Source organism: Cervus canadensis, chromosome 23, assembly GCF_019320065.1.
Source record: "Cervus canadensis isolate Bull #8, Minnesota chromosome 23, ASM1932006v1, whole genome shotgun sequence".
Lineage (NCBI taxonomy): Eukaryota > Metazoa > Chordata > Mammalia > Artiodactyla > Cervidae > Cervus > Cervus canadensis.
The window spans coordinates 56,891,308-56,912,159 of record NC_057408.1 but is presented as its reverse complement, the minus strand read 5'-3'; the positions used below and the strand labels follow the sequence as shown (position 1 = coordinate 56,912,159).

At 48.6% G+C, this 20,852-nt stretch overlaps 1 protein-coding gene across 6 annotated transcripts in view; it reads left to right on the top strand.

Moving 5' to 3' along the window:
* The first annotated feature begins 785 nt into the window (after nucleotides 1–785).
* PIEZO2 (piezo type mechanosensitive ion channel component 2) overlaps nucleotides 786–20,852 on the top strand; it is a 240,735-nt gene continuing 220,668 nt past the window's right edge. For 4 of the 6 annotated variants that reach the window (XM_043444481.1, XM_043444480.1, XM_043444482.1 and 1 more), the window contains exon 1: nucleotides 787–1,644. In XM_043444481.1, coding sequence (XP_043300416.1) covers nucleotides 1,581–1,644 — 64 coding nt within the window. In that variant the 5' untranslated portion in view covers nucleotides 787–1,580. Of the gene's footprint in view, nucleotides 1,645–20,852 lie in introns of all 6 variants that reach the window. The other 2 variants (XR_006265021.1, XM_043444483.1) reach the window with 2 other exon arrangements.

Here is a 20,852-nt window from a genome sequence, read left to right as displayed (position 1 = left end):
TACAGGTCAGATCACCTGTTTCAGGTCTCCAGGGTCCCCTCAGTGACAAAACTGCTGGATAATTGAGAAAAGAGCATCTCCCAGCTAGAACCAGGTATCTCTAGATCTTACCTAGAGAAAGAGAAAACGGGTTATGAGTAGAGAAGAGAAACAGTATACTCTCTTCCCAGGGGCCACGACAAGCAACAAACAAACCCGAGGCGAAAACAAGACGTCTCCAAAATCTACTAAGTGGGCACGCATCTGATCCCTATGTTCACTCGCAGATTTCCCAATGACCCAATGAATTTGGAAGGACCCAGGATTTCCCAGGGCCCCGTCAAAGCTGAAACTTCTCGCTCCGTTCAGAATGCGCAGGGATACTGGTCTGGACGAATGCCGCTTTTCTTCCTCTCAGTGCGTGCAAGTGGGCACGTGTGGACCTAGCACAGTGACAGTCGCGCCAACTTCTGCTCTCCTGTCGCCTGTGCACGATTCCTGGAGCCTTAAAGGACTCCCCGGGCGAGGGGTGAGCTCAGGGCCGCGCCCTGGAGACCGGATGGTCCCTTCAGTCTGCAAAAGGACTGGACCCAGCGGCCCTGAGGGTCCAGGAGCGAGCGGGCCAAGCCCATCACTCGCAGGCGGGGGGTTGCCTGAGCTGGGTCCCCGCACTCGGGCCTCGCGCCCGCCTCCAGCCGTCCAGGGGCGGGACCCCGCACCGCCCCGAGTCGCCTCCCATTGGCCAGCGCGCACGCCCGTCCGCGAGCGCGGCTTCGAAAGTTTCATTGAAGGTGGAGAAGTGCGCGCCCGCCCGGAGCCGGGGCTGCGCCGACAGGGCGAGGCTGCACCGCGCGGGGCGGGGGCGCGCTGGCCGCCGGGCGGCGTTCGTTTTTCATTTTATTCCTTTAAGTCGAGGCCGAGGAGGAGCGAGTGGAGGCTGCCCCCTCGCGCGCCCCTCTGCCGACCGGTCAGGGAGCCCCGAGCAGTCGGGAATGGTTACCCGAGTCCGGTCGCCCGCGCCCCGCTGTCTCCGGCCCGAAGCCCGGGGGCGCAGAGGCTGAACCGAAGACCGCTGAGGGAGCCACCGCGGGGCTGCTCGGGGCCAGGGCCGCTCCGGGAGCTCAGGTCGAACGAGGGCAGCGCCGTCACCTCTATTCTGAGAAGACTCCACGGAGAAGGCTCCCCGCTGCCCGCGAGCGACATCCCGGGAGCTGCCGAAAGGACAGCACGCCCTCCTCTCCCCTTTTCTCGCCGCACCGCCTCGCGGGACCCTCTCGAAGTGCCAGGTCCCCAGCTCCGGCCTCCGGCACCCGCTGCAGAAACCTCCGGCACCTTCGGGGAGTCCACACTGAATGGGCTGGCCGTGAGAGGTCGGGCGCCCGACGAGGGGGCTTCGTAGGGCCTGGTGAGCGGCGGCCGGGAGATCTGAGAGGCGCGGCCAGGAAAGCGGAGAGCGCGCCCTCGGGGCGCACGGCGCCGCGGCTCTAGTCGAGGCGATGCCCGGGCGGCTGCGAGCCGCTGGCCGCAGGAGGCCCTAGGCGGGCATGGGCTTGGCACCCCAGTGCTAGAGACCCTCTGCTCGGACTCGCGGGACCGACGCGATGGCCTCGGAAGTGGTGTGCGGGCTCGTCTTCAGGCTGCTGCTCCCCATTTGCCTGGCAGTAGGTGAGTGTTTCCCGCTCTCCGAGGGTCCAGGGGAAGGGAGGGGGCTTCTGGGAAGGGGGCGGGCTTCAGAGCAAAGCCAGATCACCAGCTCGAGTGCCCGAGACCCGGTTCGGGGTGTCAGCTCCGCGGTCTGGGTGCCGAAGCCCGGCACTTTGAATTCTCGCTCTGGGGCGCACGAACGGGGTCTGCATGATCAGGGTCTTAACCGTCCCCCTGCACAGTCCGGGCAGCCGGCTCGGCCAGTGCTGGAGACGGAGCTGAGTTTACTACACACGGAAATTTTTGTGGAGTGCTGACTCGTGCACAATGGATGCGAATCCGCCTGGAAGGTAGTTGTAGACCCCTTCCCAGATTTGAACAAGAGCACCCTCACCCTGTCCCTGGACGCAGGACACTCGATGCATCCAGAGGGTTTCTAGGCCATCTCCGCCCCGTCCCGTGTCCCAGCCCCTGGGAGGAAGAAGGGACGGACTCGGGTCGCGCAGGCAAGTGGTGCCCTGAAGTTGCTGGCTTTACTCACTCAAAAGCCCCTACGAGGCTGCGGACACGGAGGCCCAGCTCCGCTCCTGCGCGGTCCAGACGGATCTGTAGCTGCGCTGGGACTCCGAGGTTTAAGCGAGGCCAGAAGGAGCCTCTCGGATTCCCAGGCAAGGATCTCACTGTTTTTATGTGGCCGGTAGGGCGTGAAAAGCCACCTGCCTTCAGGTCTAAAGACACCCGCGGGGCGCGGGCTTGGAGTGAGAGGGGCCCAGTTTCTCCTCTAGTAGAGGTGCCACACTGAACCCCGCTGAGGTGACTGTGGGCGCCTAACCCTCACCTGTTCCCACTGGAGCTAGAAAAGAGGACACGTCTTAGCAAGTAGCAATTGCGTTTGCAAGGAGAGCCAGACCCATGCGGAAAAAGCCACCTTTGTCCATTTTGCCAGAGGTTGAGGATCAGGGTCACCTGTGTTAAGTGGGGACGTAATCGGAAGAGGGCTTGGGAGGGTTTCCTGAGGGCTGACCCCAGCTCCTGGGGGGATTATGTGGCCGAGTATTAACACACAAGAAACCTGCGCGGAAAACAGAGAAGGCTCCCAGAGAGGCGAGAGGCCTGGTCCCTAGGCAGGAGGAGGGGCCAGCGCGGAGGCGGCCGCGGCCTCTTTGCCACTCGAGTTTCCCGGCAGGACCCTTCTGCTGGCATATTTGTCCTGGAGCATCGCTCTGCCGGCGAGGAGCGCGGCTCCCACGAAGCTCCTGTGGGCGTCTGTCCCTGCCAGTTTACTTGAATTTGGGAAGAATAGAGCCTTTGAGAAATTGATCAGGGACACTGTGCGGCTGCTTCGCAGGTCGCGTCCTGTCCAGGGACCGCGTGTCTCTGCAGGGCCTGACACCGCGCCCGGCTTTAGCGGGGGCTTTCAGTGTGGGGCCGATTCGGGGTAGTCAGTGAGGTGGGGAGTGGCTCTGCCGCAGCCTGCGCCGTCCCTCCGGCCCCACCTCCCTGTCCCCCTCCGCCCCCCCCCCCCCAGGCTTGGAGGGGTGGTAGCTCCTGGGGACTGCCGGTGGTTACCTCCGATGCACACCTAGCAGAGCGACAGGACAGCAGTGATTACTCGCTGATGGCCGGCGACCTCGCGCTGAACTTGGCAGCTGCAGAGCCCGCCGGCTTCCTCTGGAAGTCCGCGGCCTCTGGGGTGGGGTCGCGTTATTCCACCTCATCTTGGGGGTCTACACAGCAAAACCCTTCTGCGGGACGGTTATAGCTTTTGCGCCCTCGAGGGCCGGGCACCGCGCACTTTCCAGCTTTGGAGCCCGAGGCTCAAGGCTCGAGCCACAGGCTCCCCGGGGCGCCTGGAGGAGCGGGGACAACGGTCGTGCGGGTGGGATCCCGTCATCGTTCAGGGCCGCTTCGTCCCTCCCCTAGTCTCCTCCCAGCGCCCCTCAGCCCCGCGATGCGGTCACCGCCGGGGGCGCACAGGGGCACAGCCAGGCTCGATAGGGGCGGAGACTCGCACGTGCGCCCCGCGGGTCCCCGACCTTCCCGGCGGGAGAGCGGAGTCCCGGAGCCGAGGACGCCCGGGCCGCCCGCAGTCCAGCATCCTGGCTCCAGCCTCGCCGCCTTCCCCTTTCCAGCCCAATTCTCAGGATTCCCTCCGCCTTCCGGGGTGTGTGTGTGTGTGTGTGTGTGTGTGTGTGGCTGCGCACCTGGGGCGTGCGAATGTGACTGTGTGTGGGGGCGGGCTGCTTGCGCTGGGTGGGGCCTTAGGTTATCTCTTGTTGCTCCCCTTCCCCCGGGGAGAAAGGGGAAGAACTGGGACCTCGGACCTCAGACCTCCGCCCCATCCCCCAAGCCGCCCCACCGCCTGGATGAGAGCACAGCTCCTGGGAGGACCAGAGCACTGACTCCCGCCGCTGACCCCTCACCGCTTGGTGAGGAAAGACAACCCACTTCCGACGGCTGGTGCGCGCCTTCTAGTCTTTGTCCTTTAACTGCAGGACGCGAGGCTGCTAAGTGGGTGTTGCCTGATATACGCATTCAATTCTCTACTACAGGAAGTGGGTGTTTTCAAGGTTATTGGAGGGTTTTCAGGCTCCCCGGCTCCCAGGGTGCTACTAAATCAAATATTCAGATTTCCCTAATATCCTGGACATGGAGAGTGCAGTGATCCGCTTGCCATTAGAATCGATTTTTACGTTTTAGTCGTCTATTTTTGTAACTGGCAGAGGCAGTCTTTAAAGCCAAGCCTTTGCAGAAGCTCAGGCCTTTGTCTTTTATCCACCCCTCCACCATCCATGTTGAAATGTTTCTGCAGATGGATGTCCACCTCTCTTCCCCCAAGGATGGATGCTAAACATTAACTACCATTGTGCTTAATCTGATGTTTTGAGAGTTCTTTCTTTTCCTGTAAAAGAAATTTGCAGAGAAACAATAAGTGAAATCAGTCCTCTTTCAAGCCGGCGTTAGGTGGCTCTTGAGTGTTTAAAGCAGAACAAAACCATAACGTAGCATAATGTAATATAATACAGTATGATGTAATATGTTGTTTAGCATCCAAAGTAGACATCCAGTGACAGGTTTTCCTACATCAATAGTAAATGAACGTTTTGAAGATCTCTAAAACTGTCTGTGACTGCTTGAGTAGCCACCCTGATTATTTTTCCTCAAACTATACATGAAGGAGAACCTAGATAAACCCTTCCATGATATTATGCAGTCTTTAATAATTATAATAATATCTGGTCACCGTTGAGCACTTTAGAAATGTTTTTATGTTTGTTATCTTTTAGCCTGACTCCACCATCTCACTCAACTCGAAGTCTATGGTTGAGTCCATTCCAGGACTGGGAGCTGGTTGGCATGCTGCTGACCAGTCGTTCCGTCTTGCCTGCTGTTGCCTGGAGTCTCCTCATGTCTTTCCTGGAAGAGCTGACTTAATGTTATTTTTGGGGGAGAGGGGAGCCTGGCTTGGACAGAACAGATTGGCCCAGGAGGGGCAGAGCCACAGGGCACCATGAACTTATGATGCCCCTAAATGAAGTGACCAGAGCCACATGGGAGACTGTTAGTTACGAAAAGAATCAACCGACCAGTTTGCGCTCTGCAGGCAAGTCCTACTTGGATAATCTCACAAATCTAGCGAGAATCTCCAAAATTCCCTTTAGAGATAGTTGGCTTAAAGTGAGCAAAACCATGGAGCCATTTTTGGAATATGCATGTATGTGGCCGTATCTGAATGTAATTTCCTCTCTATTGCGTAATATATTTCCCCTGCAGCATGTGTCATTTTGCAGCCACATTTACACATACTCCAAGAATTATCAGTGAGGCCTGAGCAAGGTCTCCCCCTTGCCTCTGCTGTAGCTCTTAGATGGAGGAGGAGGTCTCAGCTGACGAAGGGAGATTTGGCAGTTTGAAATTGCTTTCTTTTTCTATCACACCTTCTGAAGCTTAAATAGGTAGATACTATTTATTACTTTCAGCAAGGACAAGAGTGCCAGTGAAAAGGATCAGGAATGTATAGCTTAAACCTAAAATAAAATATTTCATAAACATAGGCAGGCAAGAGGCTTTTGTTAGCGGGCAGTGAAAGCTGGAGCCATGTGTCCACCCCACAGATTGTCACTGGTCTGTCCCTCTACAGGCCATGTGCGCCTTGCTCATCATCAGAGATAACTTTGGGGAAGAGGGTTTGGTGACTCCACAGTTTTAGAGACCTCCATTCAGATCTCGCCTCTGATCACAGAGCTGGTTCGGCCTGTTTGTTTTTGTCTTCTTTCTGCACATTGGCCATATTAATACTTCCTTCCTTGGTTAGTTGTGAGAGAGTGTGCCCTGCACATCTTGGGTAACACCTAACACACTGCAGGTGCTCCTAGAGGGAGGGATCCTGGCTGCCTTTGTGAGGAGAGTGGCAGGAAGGCGTGAGGGAGATCCAGGCAGAAGTTAACAGACTAACAGGTGGCGACATGAGTCATAGGAGCCTGGGCTGTGTAAATAGGATTTGTATGAAAACAGTTTGGTACTGAAATCTAAAGCCAGATTATTCCAATGAAAGTTGGTTTGTGTGTGGCAGGAGGATTTCTAATAATCAGGACTTTTCTGCAGGTTTGTTTAGAAGTCTGTATATCTGCATCACATTCTGATTAAATAATAGATTCTCCCTAGAACTGTACCGACAGTTTACTTTTGTCTTCCTGATGCTATACCACCATCTTCATAGCCTTTAATGTGATCTTATTTTTTCCCTTTATTTGTGTTTACATGGCCTTTTCCCTTTTAGATCCCATGCTACTACAAGTTAGTTGTTTATGAAGTTGCATAGTAACAGCATGTATATCACATTATAACTTTTCCGTAAGTGTCCAGGAGAACTTAGAATAGTGTAAGTGTAGCCAGATATTTAATGAGTGCTTGACTGAAGAAACATATGATGATATGATGTATAGAATGTAAAACTAACTTTTGTAAGATTTGCAGATATAAACAGTTGTTTTGAGGATGAGGAATCAGGTCAACAAAATAAAGCAAATATCTGATTGAATGGAGGCTAGACACAAGGTTGAATTGGCAAACACTTAAAAAATATTTGGCTGTAAGAGATAAACCTAGAGGAAGCTTGTCATTTTCACCAGCCCCTCACATGGCCTTTTAGACCCACTCAGACACGGCAAGATCAAGAAAATGAGAAGACCACATGCTAAATGTCTGTGTAAAGAGCACATCAGACATACAGTTTTAGCAATTTCATAATTTTTGAACTGTCCAATAATTATCTAATGGGAATTTAGGAATGATAACATACAAATTTGCATTTTCCTATTTATTGGTTGATTAAAGCAACTAAGTATACTAGCAATTTTAAAATGTTTTTCCAGGCTCCTGCAGAATATACAGATTTTTATCTGCCTCCTTTCATTGTGTGGGATGGTGCTAGTTCCTGATTCATAAGCTATTGTGGATTCTTCTTTTCGGCTTTGCTGGTGGTCATACTTTTGCATTAAACTATAATATTATGGGGCTTCCCTTTGCAAGCTCAGCTGGCAAAAAATCTGCCTGCAGTAAAAGAGACCTTGGTTCAATTCCTGGGTTGTGAAGATCCCCTGGAGAAAGGATAGGCTACCCACTCCAGTATTCTTGGGCTTTCCTGGTGGCTCAGATGGTAAAAAAATCCACTTGTAATGCGGGAGACCTGGGTTTGATCCTTGGATTGGGAAGATCCCCTGGAGGAGGGCATGACAACCCACTCCAGTATTCTTGCCTGGAGAATTCCATGGACAGAGGAGCCTGGTGGGTTACAGTCCATGGGGTCACAAAGAGTTGAACATGACTGAGAGACTATATACAGCGCAACAGGATGACAGGATATTCAACTTTTTTCTATATGAGTTTCAAGTTTTCCACACTTTTCATTAAAAAGAACAAACCTGTGTATCCATGTAGTTAGTCCTGGTTTCCTGTGGTGATTTCACCAGTCATGGGGGGCTGGGGATGGTGATGGAGGTTTTGCTGAGCCTCCACCTCTCTCATAGGGAGTTATTCACTCTGTGACCAAACTCAGAGGATTCTCCCCCTTTGAACTGCCCCTTCCCTACCCTTAGACTTGATTCCATCATTGCCAGGCCTCCCATCCTTGCCCTGCAGACACCTCCCCTGTGCTCAGCACAAGCTTTCCTCCACTGCTGACCCTGTGCATTTCTGATGAGACACTGGGTACCACTGCCCAAAACTGAAGTGCTGTCCAGATCACACATCAGGTCCACAGATCTCCATCTATGTTTGTCTTTGCCCTTTCACCCTAGCTGCCAGAAGCATCGCCTGTGTTCACACCCTGTGTGTCCTGCAGTACCAGGGAGCCTCAAGTCTCTGTCTTGGCCTCTTGGGCTCTGTCCATCCTTCCGGTGTGCTAAGCCACGTGCCTTCCACTGTTGGAAGCCTTCCACCCCTTTCCCCAATCTACTCTGTGGTCCAGAGACCTTGAGCTTTCCTCCTGTCCATCACAGCCCAACCTCAGCGCAGCAAGTCACCCAAGGCCCTATGGCCATGCCCACCCCCTCCACCAGGAGTGGCCTCGGCCCAGCAGGTGCACAGACCTGGCTTGAAGCCAGGAGATGCTTTCTTTAGGTGACAGATGGCCCTTTCAGCCCATTCTAAGCAAAGACACGTACCCTTGTCAATGTAGGTTAGCAGGGTATTGAGGCTGAGATGAATGAGCGTTCTTCCCTGCATACGACTGTCGGGATGCAGTGCGCAAGCTGTCTGTGCTCCCAGAGATGGTCCAGGGCAGCGGTCAGCGCTCTGTTCTCCTGCAGGAGTTGCATCCATTCCCAGGGTTCAAGTTACTGATCGCACATCCACGTCCAGCTGGAGGACGGAAGGAGGACGCACAGGAGGGACCCCTTCCCCACCCTCCCAGGATACAGCCTGGAGGTCACGTGACTTACTGCTGTTCACATCTCAGTAACCTGACCTTGATAACATCATTCACCTCTGACTGCTCGGGAGCCTGGGGAGTGAATCTTCGTTTGGACTGGTCTGAGCTCAGCTGAGAATCAGGGAAGGTGCTTCTGCCACAGGGGTGAGAAGAAGAGATGGGGGATACGTGTCCAGATGTCAGTCTCTGCCTTCTGTGGGGAGGGTGGCTTAGGTGCCTGCAGACTGCGGATCTGTCTACGCGGAACTCCGCCCTCGGCTTCTAGGCTGGAGTTCCAGCGGCTCCCACATGTGAGGGGCAGACTGTGACCCAGAGGAGGCTCTCTAACCTCCAAAGGGGTCGCCCGAGTTCCCCAGTTTATACAGACAGGAGCTTGAGGAACCTGTGTGGAAGGGTCTGGGGGTGTGGGGAAAACTAGGGGGAAACACAGAGCTGGCTCTGGCCCAGCTACTGGTCGTGGAGCCTCTGAGTGGTGATTCTGAATTTTGGACACCAGGAAAACTCAGGGAGTTGCTCCCTGCAGAGAGGTGCCCACTTCAAGGAGGAGGCCCCTGTGCTTCTGCTCACTTCATGCTACATTTGTGTGAGCCAAAATTTCTTCATTTAAAGTGTAGATATTTGTGGAAAAATAAGACAACAGTTTCTCATCCTTGTGTTTACGTGATTTGTTCAATCAGCTTGTTACCCTCCTGTCACCCAGCTAGGGCAGGGTGGGCATCTCGGGTGAATGAGACAATGTGGGGTATGGATGCAGGGTGAGATGTCATAGCTATTTTTAGGGGATGAGAATGCCCCTGGGCATTTGGGGGTTCACCAAGAAGAGCTCTAGTATCAAAAGACACACATCTTCTCAGGGCTAGCTCCTTACACAGGAAAGAACACAGAAATTCTTTCTCTTCCTCCTTCTCTTATTTGTAGTGTGTGGTTTCTGATGTCTAAGGGGAAATGCCCAGGTTCTAAAGTCTGAATGTTTTAAATACCGATCTTGGCCTGTCATACTAGCTGTGTGACATTGATCAAAATGCTTAACCTCTCTGTTCTTCAGTGATTTCCCTTGTAAACCGAGTTGTTAGTCATAGAGCATGATCTCTCTGGGGGTGTGGGGAAAACTAGCTAGCTCAGAGCATTGCTGACAGTATTTGTGAAGCTCTTGGTGCAGTGCCTAGTCTGTGGTAAATACCTAATAAAACATGGATCTCCTTGTCAGGTGTAGGCTCAGAATTTAGGCATTATTATTGTCTGAGGGGAGTCTGAGGACCTGCTCCTTAAATTGCAATTGCAATCAACTTCCAAGGAAGCTACAGAAGAAGGCCTGATTGAAAGAATGTCTGGGTGCCCCTCAAGTTGGATAGGCGGGGGGGCCTCTGGGCCATTGTTTATTTTTGCCTTGAAAACAGGGGACATCTGCTCACCTTTAGTCCTTCTTCCTAGGCAGGCTGAGCCATCTCTCTGTGTTCCCCTGCCACTTGGCTTCATATAATCACAGATGGTACTGAGTTACATGATCTCTCTCTTCCCTTCCAAGTGTCTGCAAGTTCTGATACCCTGTGTGATCCTTCATGCCACGCCCAGCACTAAACCTACTGCCTAACACACAGTAGATAGTAAATAGGTATTTGTAGGTTTTTAAACTGCAAAGATGTGTCCCAACATTGCCCTTCAGCTGCCAAGCCAGGGCTGTGACCCACAGTGAACACGGAAGAAATATTGCTGATTGATTGACGAACGAATTCGTGGGCTAAATTTTTTCCCTTGAATATCTCAGAATTCTGAAAAAAAAAAAAAAGTTTAGTCTAGCATTTTACAGCTCTGGGTTTTTACATCTTTGAATGTAAAATTCATGATGGTCTGATGTGAATGCTCTGCAATTTGCCTAAATGTGAATTTCCTCCGTAGGACAATTAATACCTTTTACTTGCTTTGCAGTGAATAGAGAAAGAAAAACCCACTTGAGATGGTAGAGCTTGCCCGGAGCATCATCCTTGAAGTGCATATTATTTTTTAAGATGTTTTTAGCTCTCCTGGAACCACACAAATTGATCTGTTTTCCGTTGTGGTTGAATCCCCTAAGTCAGCAGTTTTGGCCACAGGTGCAGGAGAGGAGGAAGGATGGAGGACCTTAGCAAGCCGAGAAGTTGGAAGCAGAGTGCCCTGTGAACAAGTTTGAGATCCGAGCTAACCCAAGTCCTGTCTCCTCCTGCTGCCCCAGGATAGTGCCCGCCTGTAGGCAGGTGCTGCTCCAGTTTCTCCGTGGGAGCACACCGCCTTGCTTGGGGGTCTGCACAGCACGTGTTTTGGGAAGTGCCCTGGTCTGAAGGTCTAAAGGCCAAGTCTCCATCCTGTTCCTATTGAGCTGTGGGCCTTTGCCAAGTCATGGAAACACTCTTCCTCAATTACACTCTCTAGAAACGAGGTGCTCCAGACTAAGGAATATTCTCCTGATTCTCCAGTAATATTTCCACACACACTTTCCTTCAATATGAGAAAGGATGACTAGAAAACCGCACCTTTTAGTCAACACATCAGAATTGTTGTTGTTCAGTCACTTAGTTATTTGCGCTTCTGTGGACTGCAGCATGCCAGGCTCTCTCATCCTTCACTAACGCTGCAGTTTGCTCACACTCCTGCCCATTGAGTCAGTGATACTATCTAACCATCTCATCCTCTGCCACCCCCTTCTCCTTTTGCCTTCCATCTTTCCCAGCATCAGGGTCTTTTCCAGTGAGTCAGCTCTTCAAATCAAGTGACCAAGTTATTGGAGCTTCAGCTTCAACATCAGTCCTTCCAATAAATATTCAGGGTTGGTTTTCTTTAGAATTGACTGATTTGATCTTCTTTCAGTCCAAGGCACTCTCAAGAGTCATCTAACAGCAATTCCAAATAAGAAGATGGATCAAACCTGGCCTACAAACTTACATTTTGATTACCAAAATCACTATGACTTTATGAAGTATCTACTTGTTAGTAATTTCAGGTCATGGTTGATTTTTCATTGCTTTCACATTCATACAGTTGTTTATTTGCTGTTAGAAACTCAGAGATGAATAGTTTCATATCTTTTAAGCTAAGAAAAGGAAAGCTGTTTTAATACAGTTACCTGCTCCATTTACTCCCCGTAGTGATCTGGAGCTGGCAGGACGGATGGCAGCCTCAGTGTGTCTGTGATGGAGAGCTGGGTCCAGTGATACTTGGGTTGAAATGCTGCACTGATGTTGAGAACCACATTCTTGTCCTCTGCTCATTCTGTGCCTCTGCTACCTTCATATTTCATTGTTAATATAACCCACAGAGGCCAAATTAGTTTTTAGCAGAGAAAGTTGCAAACATAGTTCTTTAAAACATAAGTAGGCAAAGACAGTTATCAGTTGAAAATTTTTAAATTAAGCCATAATAGGTTGATTTTCTTTTTTAAAACTTTAAAATTTTGTATTGGGGTATAGCTGATTAACAGTGTTGTGATGGTCTCAGGTGAATGGCAAAGGGACTCAGCCATACATATGCATGTATCCATTTTCCCTAAGATTCCCCTCCCATCCAGGCTGCCACATAATACTTTTTTAGATAGACTTTTAGAAGCTGATCAAAGAATATACACATTTTATTCTATTTGCTTTCCATTGCTGAATTACTTTTGAAGAGGGGTTTGTCAGTTGTGAGCCATAGTAACTTGGTTTTGTTTGTAACCAGATGCTAGTATTTGCTCTATTGCTCCCCCACCAACCCAAAGAACTATTCTTTTCATCTTTTTTAGTTTTGTTATAAATCAGACTGTTCAGGCTTCTCCCTCACTTCCTTTAGAGGTTCTCAGGGAGAACAGGAGTTATATAACTATGTGACATGATGCCAGCTTCCCCAAGGATAGATTTATTTGTGTTGTTTGTTGTCAAGGTGAAGAATTAAAAATCCTCCTGTAGATTAGCATTTGTGTCTCTTGTGCTGGGTCCCACTCTGCCTGCAATGATATCTAAAATGTTTACTTGAACTGCAGATTCTTCCCGTAGATTTGGGTGCTTAGGTCTCTCCTCCATGTAACTAACCCTATCTGACAGGTGATTGTTTTCATTTGACTCATTCTTTATGTTAAAGACTCACATGAAACAGTGTATGCAATCTGAAGTTGTATCAGTGATTCATCCTTAAGAAACAATCTTACAGTAAAATAAGGGAATGTAAGGCATCTTTCATGCCTCTCATTCCGCTTTTTGATGGTATTTTTTTTCTTTTTACATTATTTCTTTTATGAAACTTTCCACCATTGTTTGGCCTTTGAACAAGTTCCAAAGGTTGGGTGCAATTGATCGAGTCTTACTATTTTTTCTGATGTTCTAATGCTGTTTGGAAGAGTTTGTTCCCATCTGAGGCCAGTTGGAAATAAATAATGCTACCACATCTTGGGGTTCTCACTCCAGGCACCTCCACTGTGCAGTGAAATGAAAAGGGAACAGGTGTGGAAGAGGACAAGCCTTGGACAGTGCCTGCCCTCAGAACACCTAGAGGGTGGTTGAGAGTAGTTAAGATTGTGCTCTGGGGACCAGAGCGTGTGGGGTCACCTGTGGCTGGATGACGTGGGTAAGCTTTGCCTCAAGTGTGCCCATTTGCAGTGATCACACTGCCCAGAGAAATAATTCACACAAGTAGAATGAGCAGAGGACAGGCTTACAGAGGTAAAAGGAAACGTCAGCTGGGTGAAATGTGTCAAGAAGTTTATGGGGATTGAAGGAAATATAAAAATTGCTACATGTATGCTGACAATGTAAACTTTCAGCCATGCAGCTAGGAAATAAAAAGAAGGCTTAGTGCTCTGAGTCAAAGGAGGCGAAGCTGAGAAGCTGCTCTCTGAAGGCCTTTGAATGCAGGCTCTGTATCCCTTGGCGGTGGAGTATGGGGTTGAGCATGGCTCGCCTGGTGGAATTCAGCCTCTTGGAAGCAGAGGCACTGACTTCACGTCCCCCTTGGACCTGGTGATGCTCTTCCTTGTAAAGATCGACACCTGAAGAAGAAGCCCATTGATCCCACAAACTCTTCCCACCCAACCTTTTTGAAACATTAGTTGGATCTTTCAAGTAGATGCCACGTTTGGATCCCATAGACCAATAAATATTCAAAGGCTAATGTTCTGTCTCAACTAGAAAGACTTGATTCTTAGACTTTGGAAACAATTTTAGGACCTAGCGATGTAGGTGATGAGTGAAATGTTGGGAAAGCATTGTAAACAAAACTTGTATTGTTGGAGGATTCTCAAGGACTCAAATGTGTGCTCACCGACCAGTCAGACAAATCCTGTGTGTTGCCCTTACAGATCATGCTGTGAGCCCTGTAGGCTGAAGGAATGTTTTATGGTCCCTTACATGGTAATGCCAGCTTTTTCCCTAAGTACTCAATACGATCATGACTCATCTAACTTCAACCAAGCTGAGCCTTTAGGTCCCCTTAGCTGATCAGCATCTGTCTCCTCTTGAATTCTGAAGGTTTTCCCATCTGAAGATCTCCTTATGATCTGACCAGATTTCCTTCCACTTTAGGTATTGTGTTCTGTTTCCACACAGAAAATAATTTCTGACTCAGTACCACAGAGTTGGAAAAGAAGTCTGCAAGTTTTATCCATTCACACCCAAGGAACAAATCAACCAAGTGTTATGGAAGTGTGTTTTCACACCTTCTGGAAGCCACTTTCTGGAAGTTTTTCTATACAGCTTCCTCCAGTGTCTCTGGGGCTCAGAGGAACTTGGCCCTCATGGTAGCCCTCACACTCCTAGAAGATTCTAGAATCACATACCACCAAACAGGACATGGCCTGATATTGAAGGCATCATTATACTCTGGACATTAGTCATTTTTTACTTTCATAATTCTTTTAAAATCTGTTATAATAAATGTTGGAGAATGGCAATGATAACAGACAGTGGCTGTATTTTTATAGGGTACTTTCTTAGCTTATTATGTTTATTTTTCAGTTCTGTAGACTTTCTTCCTTAGAGCAGTTCTAGATCTACAGCAGAGTTTAGCGAGATTTCCCACGTTTTCCTGTTCCCCCATGAGCAACCTCTGGCTCTGAAGAGTATGATGTTGCTGTTGCTGGGTCTACATTGACACATCATTAGGTCTGTTTTAAGGAACTGGAAAATAACATATTAATTGTTAGAATGACTGTCTGTTGGTTTTCTAGATAAATTATGCATATTTCACCCAAGGGAGCTCATTTAATCAACTCTTTATAAAATTGTTGAGAAAATATATCTCCTGAGACCACATAAATTTAGATAGACTTACCCTCTCCAGCTATAAAAGTTCAGCATAAAAATGTCTTTTCATTGGGCAGAGTGTTTTTAGGTCTAAAATATGACTTGGCTTTCAACTTGGTGGAGGAGAATCTGAAGAGCTGGGGTTGCCATGATGCAAGAGGTTCAGTTTATTTTCCCAGTTTTATAAGCAAAAGGTTTGAGTTGTCTGTCACTTACCAGAATTCAAATAAAACTCGTCTTAGTTAATTTGAAACAATGTTCTGATATATTTTGTGCCATGTATTTAGAAGGATTAAGTTTTCTGAAATACATTTTAACCATGTGTTAAATATTTCCAGTTCTTCCATGAAAATTCATTTTAATAGTGAGTTTTAGAATTAAGTCATTTTACTCCCAATTTAACTTAGTTTTTTCAATATCAATAGGCCATTTAGTCATTTCATTTTTTTCTCTTGGAATTTGTGAGGACTAATTAAATGCTTTAATCAAAAACTGAGCCTTCATTCAACACATGAAGTCATAACTTGATAGCATTTCATATTGTGTGGGTGGGTAACTGCAGATTTACTAAAATGTCTTTTTCTTTCCAGAGTGTTGCTATAGCATGTTTTTCCAATTCCAGATGGCTTCAGCAGCACAACATATTTCTGTCTTTATGTGTTTTTTGTTTTCTCAACAGTCTCCCCTTTGCATAATGCTTTATGTACATTGGACCTTGCAGCATCTTCTTTTTGATTTCTAGCCTTTGTTGTTTCTAATGTTGCAAATGTACTTATAGAGGCTCCTTTGCATCCTTTTGGGAGGAAGGCAAGGCGAATCTAAACAATAAAAAGACAAGATCGGGTAAGCTGGGGAGCTCTGTACCAGAAGGTCAAGGGAGGAGCCCTGGGGCTGGAGGAATCATAGATGGAACCTTGCTTCCCTTGGCATCTGGACAGGGTTCAGGGTGAAAAGGAAGGCAGGCCCAGGGACCTTCATCCTGGAATTGACTCCGTGGTTACTTCTTGGAAAAGACCCTCTGGGGTTTGTTTTCTGCCTGTTCCTTCTGAATGAAACCAATTCCTTGTCCCTGAGGACCGAAATCATGATTCAGTCCTGAGTGGTCCACAGGCTGGCAACAGAATGAGACAGAGGTGCGCAGAGCAGAGCAGGGGCTGGGGAGATGCTCCTGAAGGGATGGGCTGGGGACAGCCTGACCTGAAGCTGTCCCCTCTTTGAGGATCTCTGGCTATGAGCTGCACAGGGAGGGGAGGTCACTTAGGAACAGGTGGCACTATGAGAGATGCTGAGCCGTGTTTCTGTGTTTCTCAGAAGGGCTTCTGGCCTTGAACTTGAGTGTCTGTGGCTTAAGTGATCTCTCATAAGATTGCGTGTTCTCTGGTAGCTTTAGGAAGATCCTTGGCACATGACTCTGGGTAACTGCAAAGGGACCTGTAGTAACACAACTAGGGTTGCATGTGAACTTGGAAAGTAGATTGAGAGGAGGTTTGGGGACCTCGAGTGCAGGTGGAGGGGTTTAGACTTTGTGTGTGTGGGGAGCATCATGTTAGTGATAGAATCTCCTTCAACCCAAACATCTTCAGGTGGTATTTTAAAGTTGTGATGCAACCACACATGTGCGATAACTGCTTCCACAATTTTGGAAGAAGCTTATCAACCTGGATGGTGTCTGGTTACTCAGCACATCTCTGATGTGAATGTAGCCAACTCCACGGTACCTGCACAAGATTGTCAAGGACTTGGCTTTGCTGGAGTTGTTGAACCACACGAATACTTCACAAGAGCCCCGGGAGTGGTGTGATACATACTGAAAGAGGATGAGGCTGAGAAATTCTGTCCGAGGGGCTAGCAGTCGGGAACAGCAAGGATGGCAGGACAGCACCCAGACACCTCCTGGGTTCTCTCCACCTTGGGCCTCAGGAGGGAGTGGGTGGTGGGGGGGACCTGCCCCACCACAGACTACGCCTAAGGAGCTAACCTGTTGGCTAATATTTGAGTAGTTTCCTTCAGTTCAGTTCAGTTCAGTCGCTCAGTTGTGTCCAACTCTTTGCAACCCCATGAATCGCAGCACACCAGGTCTCCCTGTCCATCACCAACTCCCGGAGTTTACCCAAACTCATGTCCATCGAGTTGGTGATTCTATCCAGCCATCTCATCTTCTGTCGTTCCCTTCTCTCCTGCTCCCAATCCCTCCCCAAATCAGGGTCTTTTCCAATGAGTCAACTCTTCGCGTGAGGTGGCCAAAGTATTGGAGTTTCAGCTTTAACATCAGTCCTTCCGATGAACACCCAGGACTGATCTCCTTTAGGATGGACTGGTTGGATCTCCTTGCAGTCCAAGGGACTCTCAAGAGTCTTCTCCAACACCACAGTTCCTTAGTGAAATACAAAACCCAGTTTGGATTTCAGCAAGGAGAGACTTTATCCCAAGGACCATGGGAGAAGAGCAGACGCTCTGGCTGTAAGACCTGCCAGCATCTCAGCGGTTGGGAAGAAAGAGCTTCATTTTCATGGGGTGGGGGGAGGAGTAAACGGTAAAGAGGGTGCAGGGCTTAATGGGACAGTCCAGCAGTTTTTCCCGAGAGCGGTCTGCTCTCTGGAGCTTCTTAGGGAGGACTGTCCCACTCCCAGTGTCAGATCCTGGGCCCCACGGGAGGCAGTGTCTGACTACAGTTTGGTTAAGTCATGTCAGCAGGTATTTCGTCTCGATTGGTCACTGGGGACAATCAGTTCACCTTCACACAGAGAATGGGAAGGTGGAGCATGCTTGTGCAAGGTAAACAAGGGGCACCCTGAATCTCATTGGGTGACAGCGGGAGGAGGCTTTTGTGAACTGAGCTTTTTCTGGAAGGTGAAATGGGGAGACTTGCTTTCTTTCCTTCTTTCTTTTATTTTGATGATATTGTTATTTTAATAACATTACTTTTGACATCTATTTGTACATGTGTTTAAACGTGACTTTCAACCCTGGCGCAGTAGCAGTTGGGTATTAAACCACCTTTCCAGGAAGTGAGCAAAGACGTTAATAGCAGACATCCTACCACCAGAGGTTATTTTATTCATTGTTGGGAAAAATAACTAAGCATTTAAATTTTTCATTGCACACCTGTGGACTGGTTTAGATTGAATAGCTCAAATGAAGCAAATACAGGGAGGTTTCCTGTATACAGATATTCTACCATGATAGGTATACCATATGTATTGTGAAAGGATGAAATTTTGACTGCATGTGCGACCTGGATCTGTTTCTGACACCCTGAATCCAGAGGGTGAGCAGGGCTCAGTGCTCTCTGGGGGGTGGGGACCTTCCCTCATGAGGGCTGTGGTCCGGAAGCACAGGCTCAGGTGAAGTTCAGTGCCAGCCAAAGCGTGTTTCCAGGATGCTGTGAGTTAGCTCCATCAGCAACTTTTGGTGCCTGTGTTCTGCCGGGCACTGGGTCAGGAGCCAAAATGAATAAACACAGCATGGCCTTGATGTCCAGGTCTGAACCTGATGATCAGAACGGCTCTGTGCAAACCCCAGGGAGACTCAGAGGAACAGAGGACCCACAGGCTATGCTGGGGAGGACCCAGGCTTCAGGATGTCTGAGCCCTGCCTGTCCACTGTCCTCTCTGGTCCCCTGTCTGTGTGCTGGCTGCAGTGGGAGAGCTGGGGAGCCTGAGTAGTCAGGGGGTGGCCTGTGGGTAAACACAGTGCCATGTGAGTTTTGGCCTAAAGCAGCATTTTTCAGAGATGCGTAGGCAGGATGATCAAAAGGCATTTTAGAAGTGTATTCGTGGCTGACTTTTCATCCTTGTGCTGAAAAATGAGGCCTGAACTTTTCACATAACCCGGGCTCTTGCTGCTTTGGAGAAGGGCCCCATGGGTCTGTGGTGTGGGACCACGTGTGGTCCATTAGGCCCTACGTCTTGGCTGGAGGGAGGATCAGTCTAAATGCGTTGCTCCTTGTTGTCCAACATAAGTTTGCTCATATCTTATAAGATGGTTTTTATGCAGTCAGGGAGCTTTACAGTCAAACCTCAGGAAGTACCGGCCTTCAGTGAACCATCCCCCAGCTTGGGTAGGCTGCCTTCTGAGTTCTGTGGGATCCTGCGGGGGAGACCTGAGCCCCGTGTGGACAGTCATGTCCATTTTGTTCAAACCTCAACCCTAGGGCTTTCTCGGCTTCTCAGAAGCTGAGGAGACTGAGATAAACTGGGCTGGAGAGATTTGCCAAGTGGTGGCTGAAGTGTGGGAGCGTGTGACCATGAAGTTGCTAAGAGTTGGAACGAACTGCTGAGTCGAGCTTTGTTATCTGTCCCTGGAAGCATTTTACAAATGGGGCATTGTCTTATCAGTTTGAAGAGCTTGGTGTCTGTCTGGTCCACTGGCTCGAGGCGGAACTCTGATCTCCGGCTTCCTTCTCCCCAGACACTGACTTTCCAACAGGGGGTGTGAGTCTGTTTCGATTTGCAGTGTGTTGGCTCAGACCTTTATTTTTTGGTTGCAAGTTCTGGAACGAAACAAAATCTTAATTAAAGAAAGTGGGTGATTTATTGGCACTTCCTCAATCATGGCAAGCCCTGGGGTCTGAATCTCATGTCTTTTTCTGTTTCCTGATCCCACTGTCTACTGTATGGTGTCATTCTTAGTCAAGCTGTTCTTCCAAATGCTGGCAAGTGGCATTTCTGTGCTAATAGACTTCAGACTTGTGGTTCCCATGAAAGGACTATCTCTGGGGGCTTGGCAGGTCTGGAGCCGTCTGGGGAAGGAGAGAGAGCTTGCCATGGAGAAGACAGTGAGCATTGTCTCCAGACTTCTGAAGGCTCCATAACCAAGATACCACGGATGTTGCCTTTGGAGGCATGAACGTGAGAAAGAGTTAGGAGCAGGTGGTTGGAAGAGGGCCAAAGAATTTTGGTTCAGTAGAAGGAGAAACTTTACTGTTTAAAGTTCTTCCGAGATGAAATGTTATCTTGGATGACCCAAAGTTCCCTCTTCCTAGGGGAGTCTGGTGTATGGAAGGGGTTCAGGAAGAGGTGGGAAGTGAAGCTGGGGGTTAGGGTCTCAGATCCATGGCAATAGATTAGTTACTGAGCTTCATGTATACTTATCCAGTGCTTTGAAAAGCTGAAAGAACTTGTATGATGCATGCCAGGTATCCTGAAGTCTGTTTCCTGTGATTTTGGCAGCTTATACTCACCAATGAGCTTGTCTGCCCGTATTCTAGAAGTTTCTTCCTGGGGCTCCTCCAGGTCAGATCCTGAGAACCTCCTCTCTCAGAAGGAAAGTTGAGAGCATGGGGGACCCAGCATTTTCTGTGACAGAGTGATTGAATTCAGAGCAGTTCTGTGACTCCAAGCCACAAATCCAGCATGCATTTTTGGTTTACTTAGGCTTTTCTTTTCAACAAAACAATCAAATGATTGTGGACTTAGGGCATTGGGTGTATTCAATTAAAAACCTCATTCTTTTTGAATAATTATGGAAACTGTCCTCCAAGTCCAAACCTTTAATCTTCTCTGCTGAGCAAGATGCAATTTCCTGTTCAGATCAGTGAGGAAAAATGGTCCAGGTACTGGGGCTTCAATTTCCCATGTTATCTATGTCTAGAAGAAGACTCCTACGCATCCTTTGGAGAGCAAGGAGATCAAACCAGTCAATCCTAAAGGAAATCAGCCATGAATATTCATTGGAAGGACTGATGCTAAAATTGAAGCTCCAATGCTTTGGCCACCTGATGTGAAGAGCTGACTCATTGGAAAAGACTCTGATGCTGGGAAAGATTGAGGGAAGGAGGAGAAGGGGGCGACAGAGGATGAGATGGTTGGATGGCATCACTGACTCAATGGATATGAGCTTGAGCAAACTGTGGGACATAGTGGAGGACAAGGAGCCTGGCATGCTGTAGTCCATGGGGTCTCAAAGAGTTGGCACGACTTAGTGACTGAATAACAACAATTAAAAGCTTTGTATTGATCCACTTAAAAATATTCTTGATTTTCTTAATATAAAATAATAATTAAAGGATTTTTTATGATGAAAAACTTCATAAAGCTATATAAAGGCCAAATATC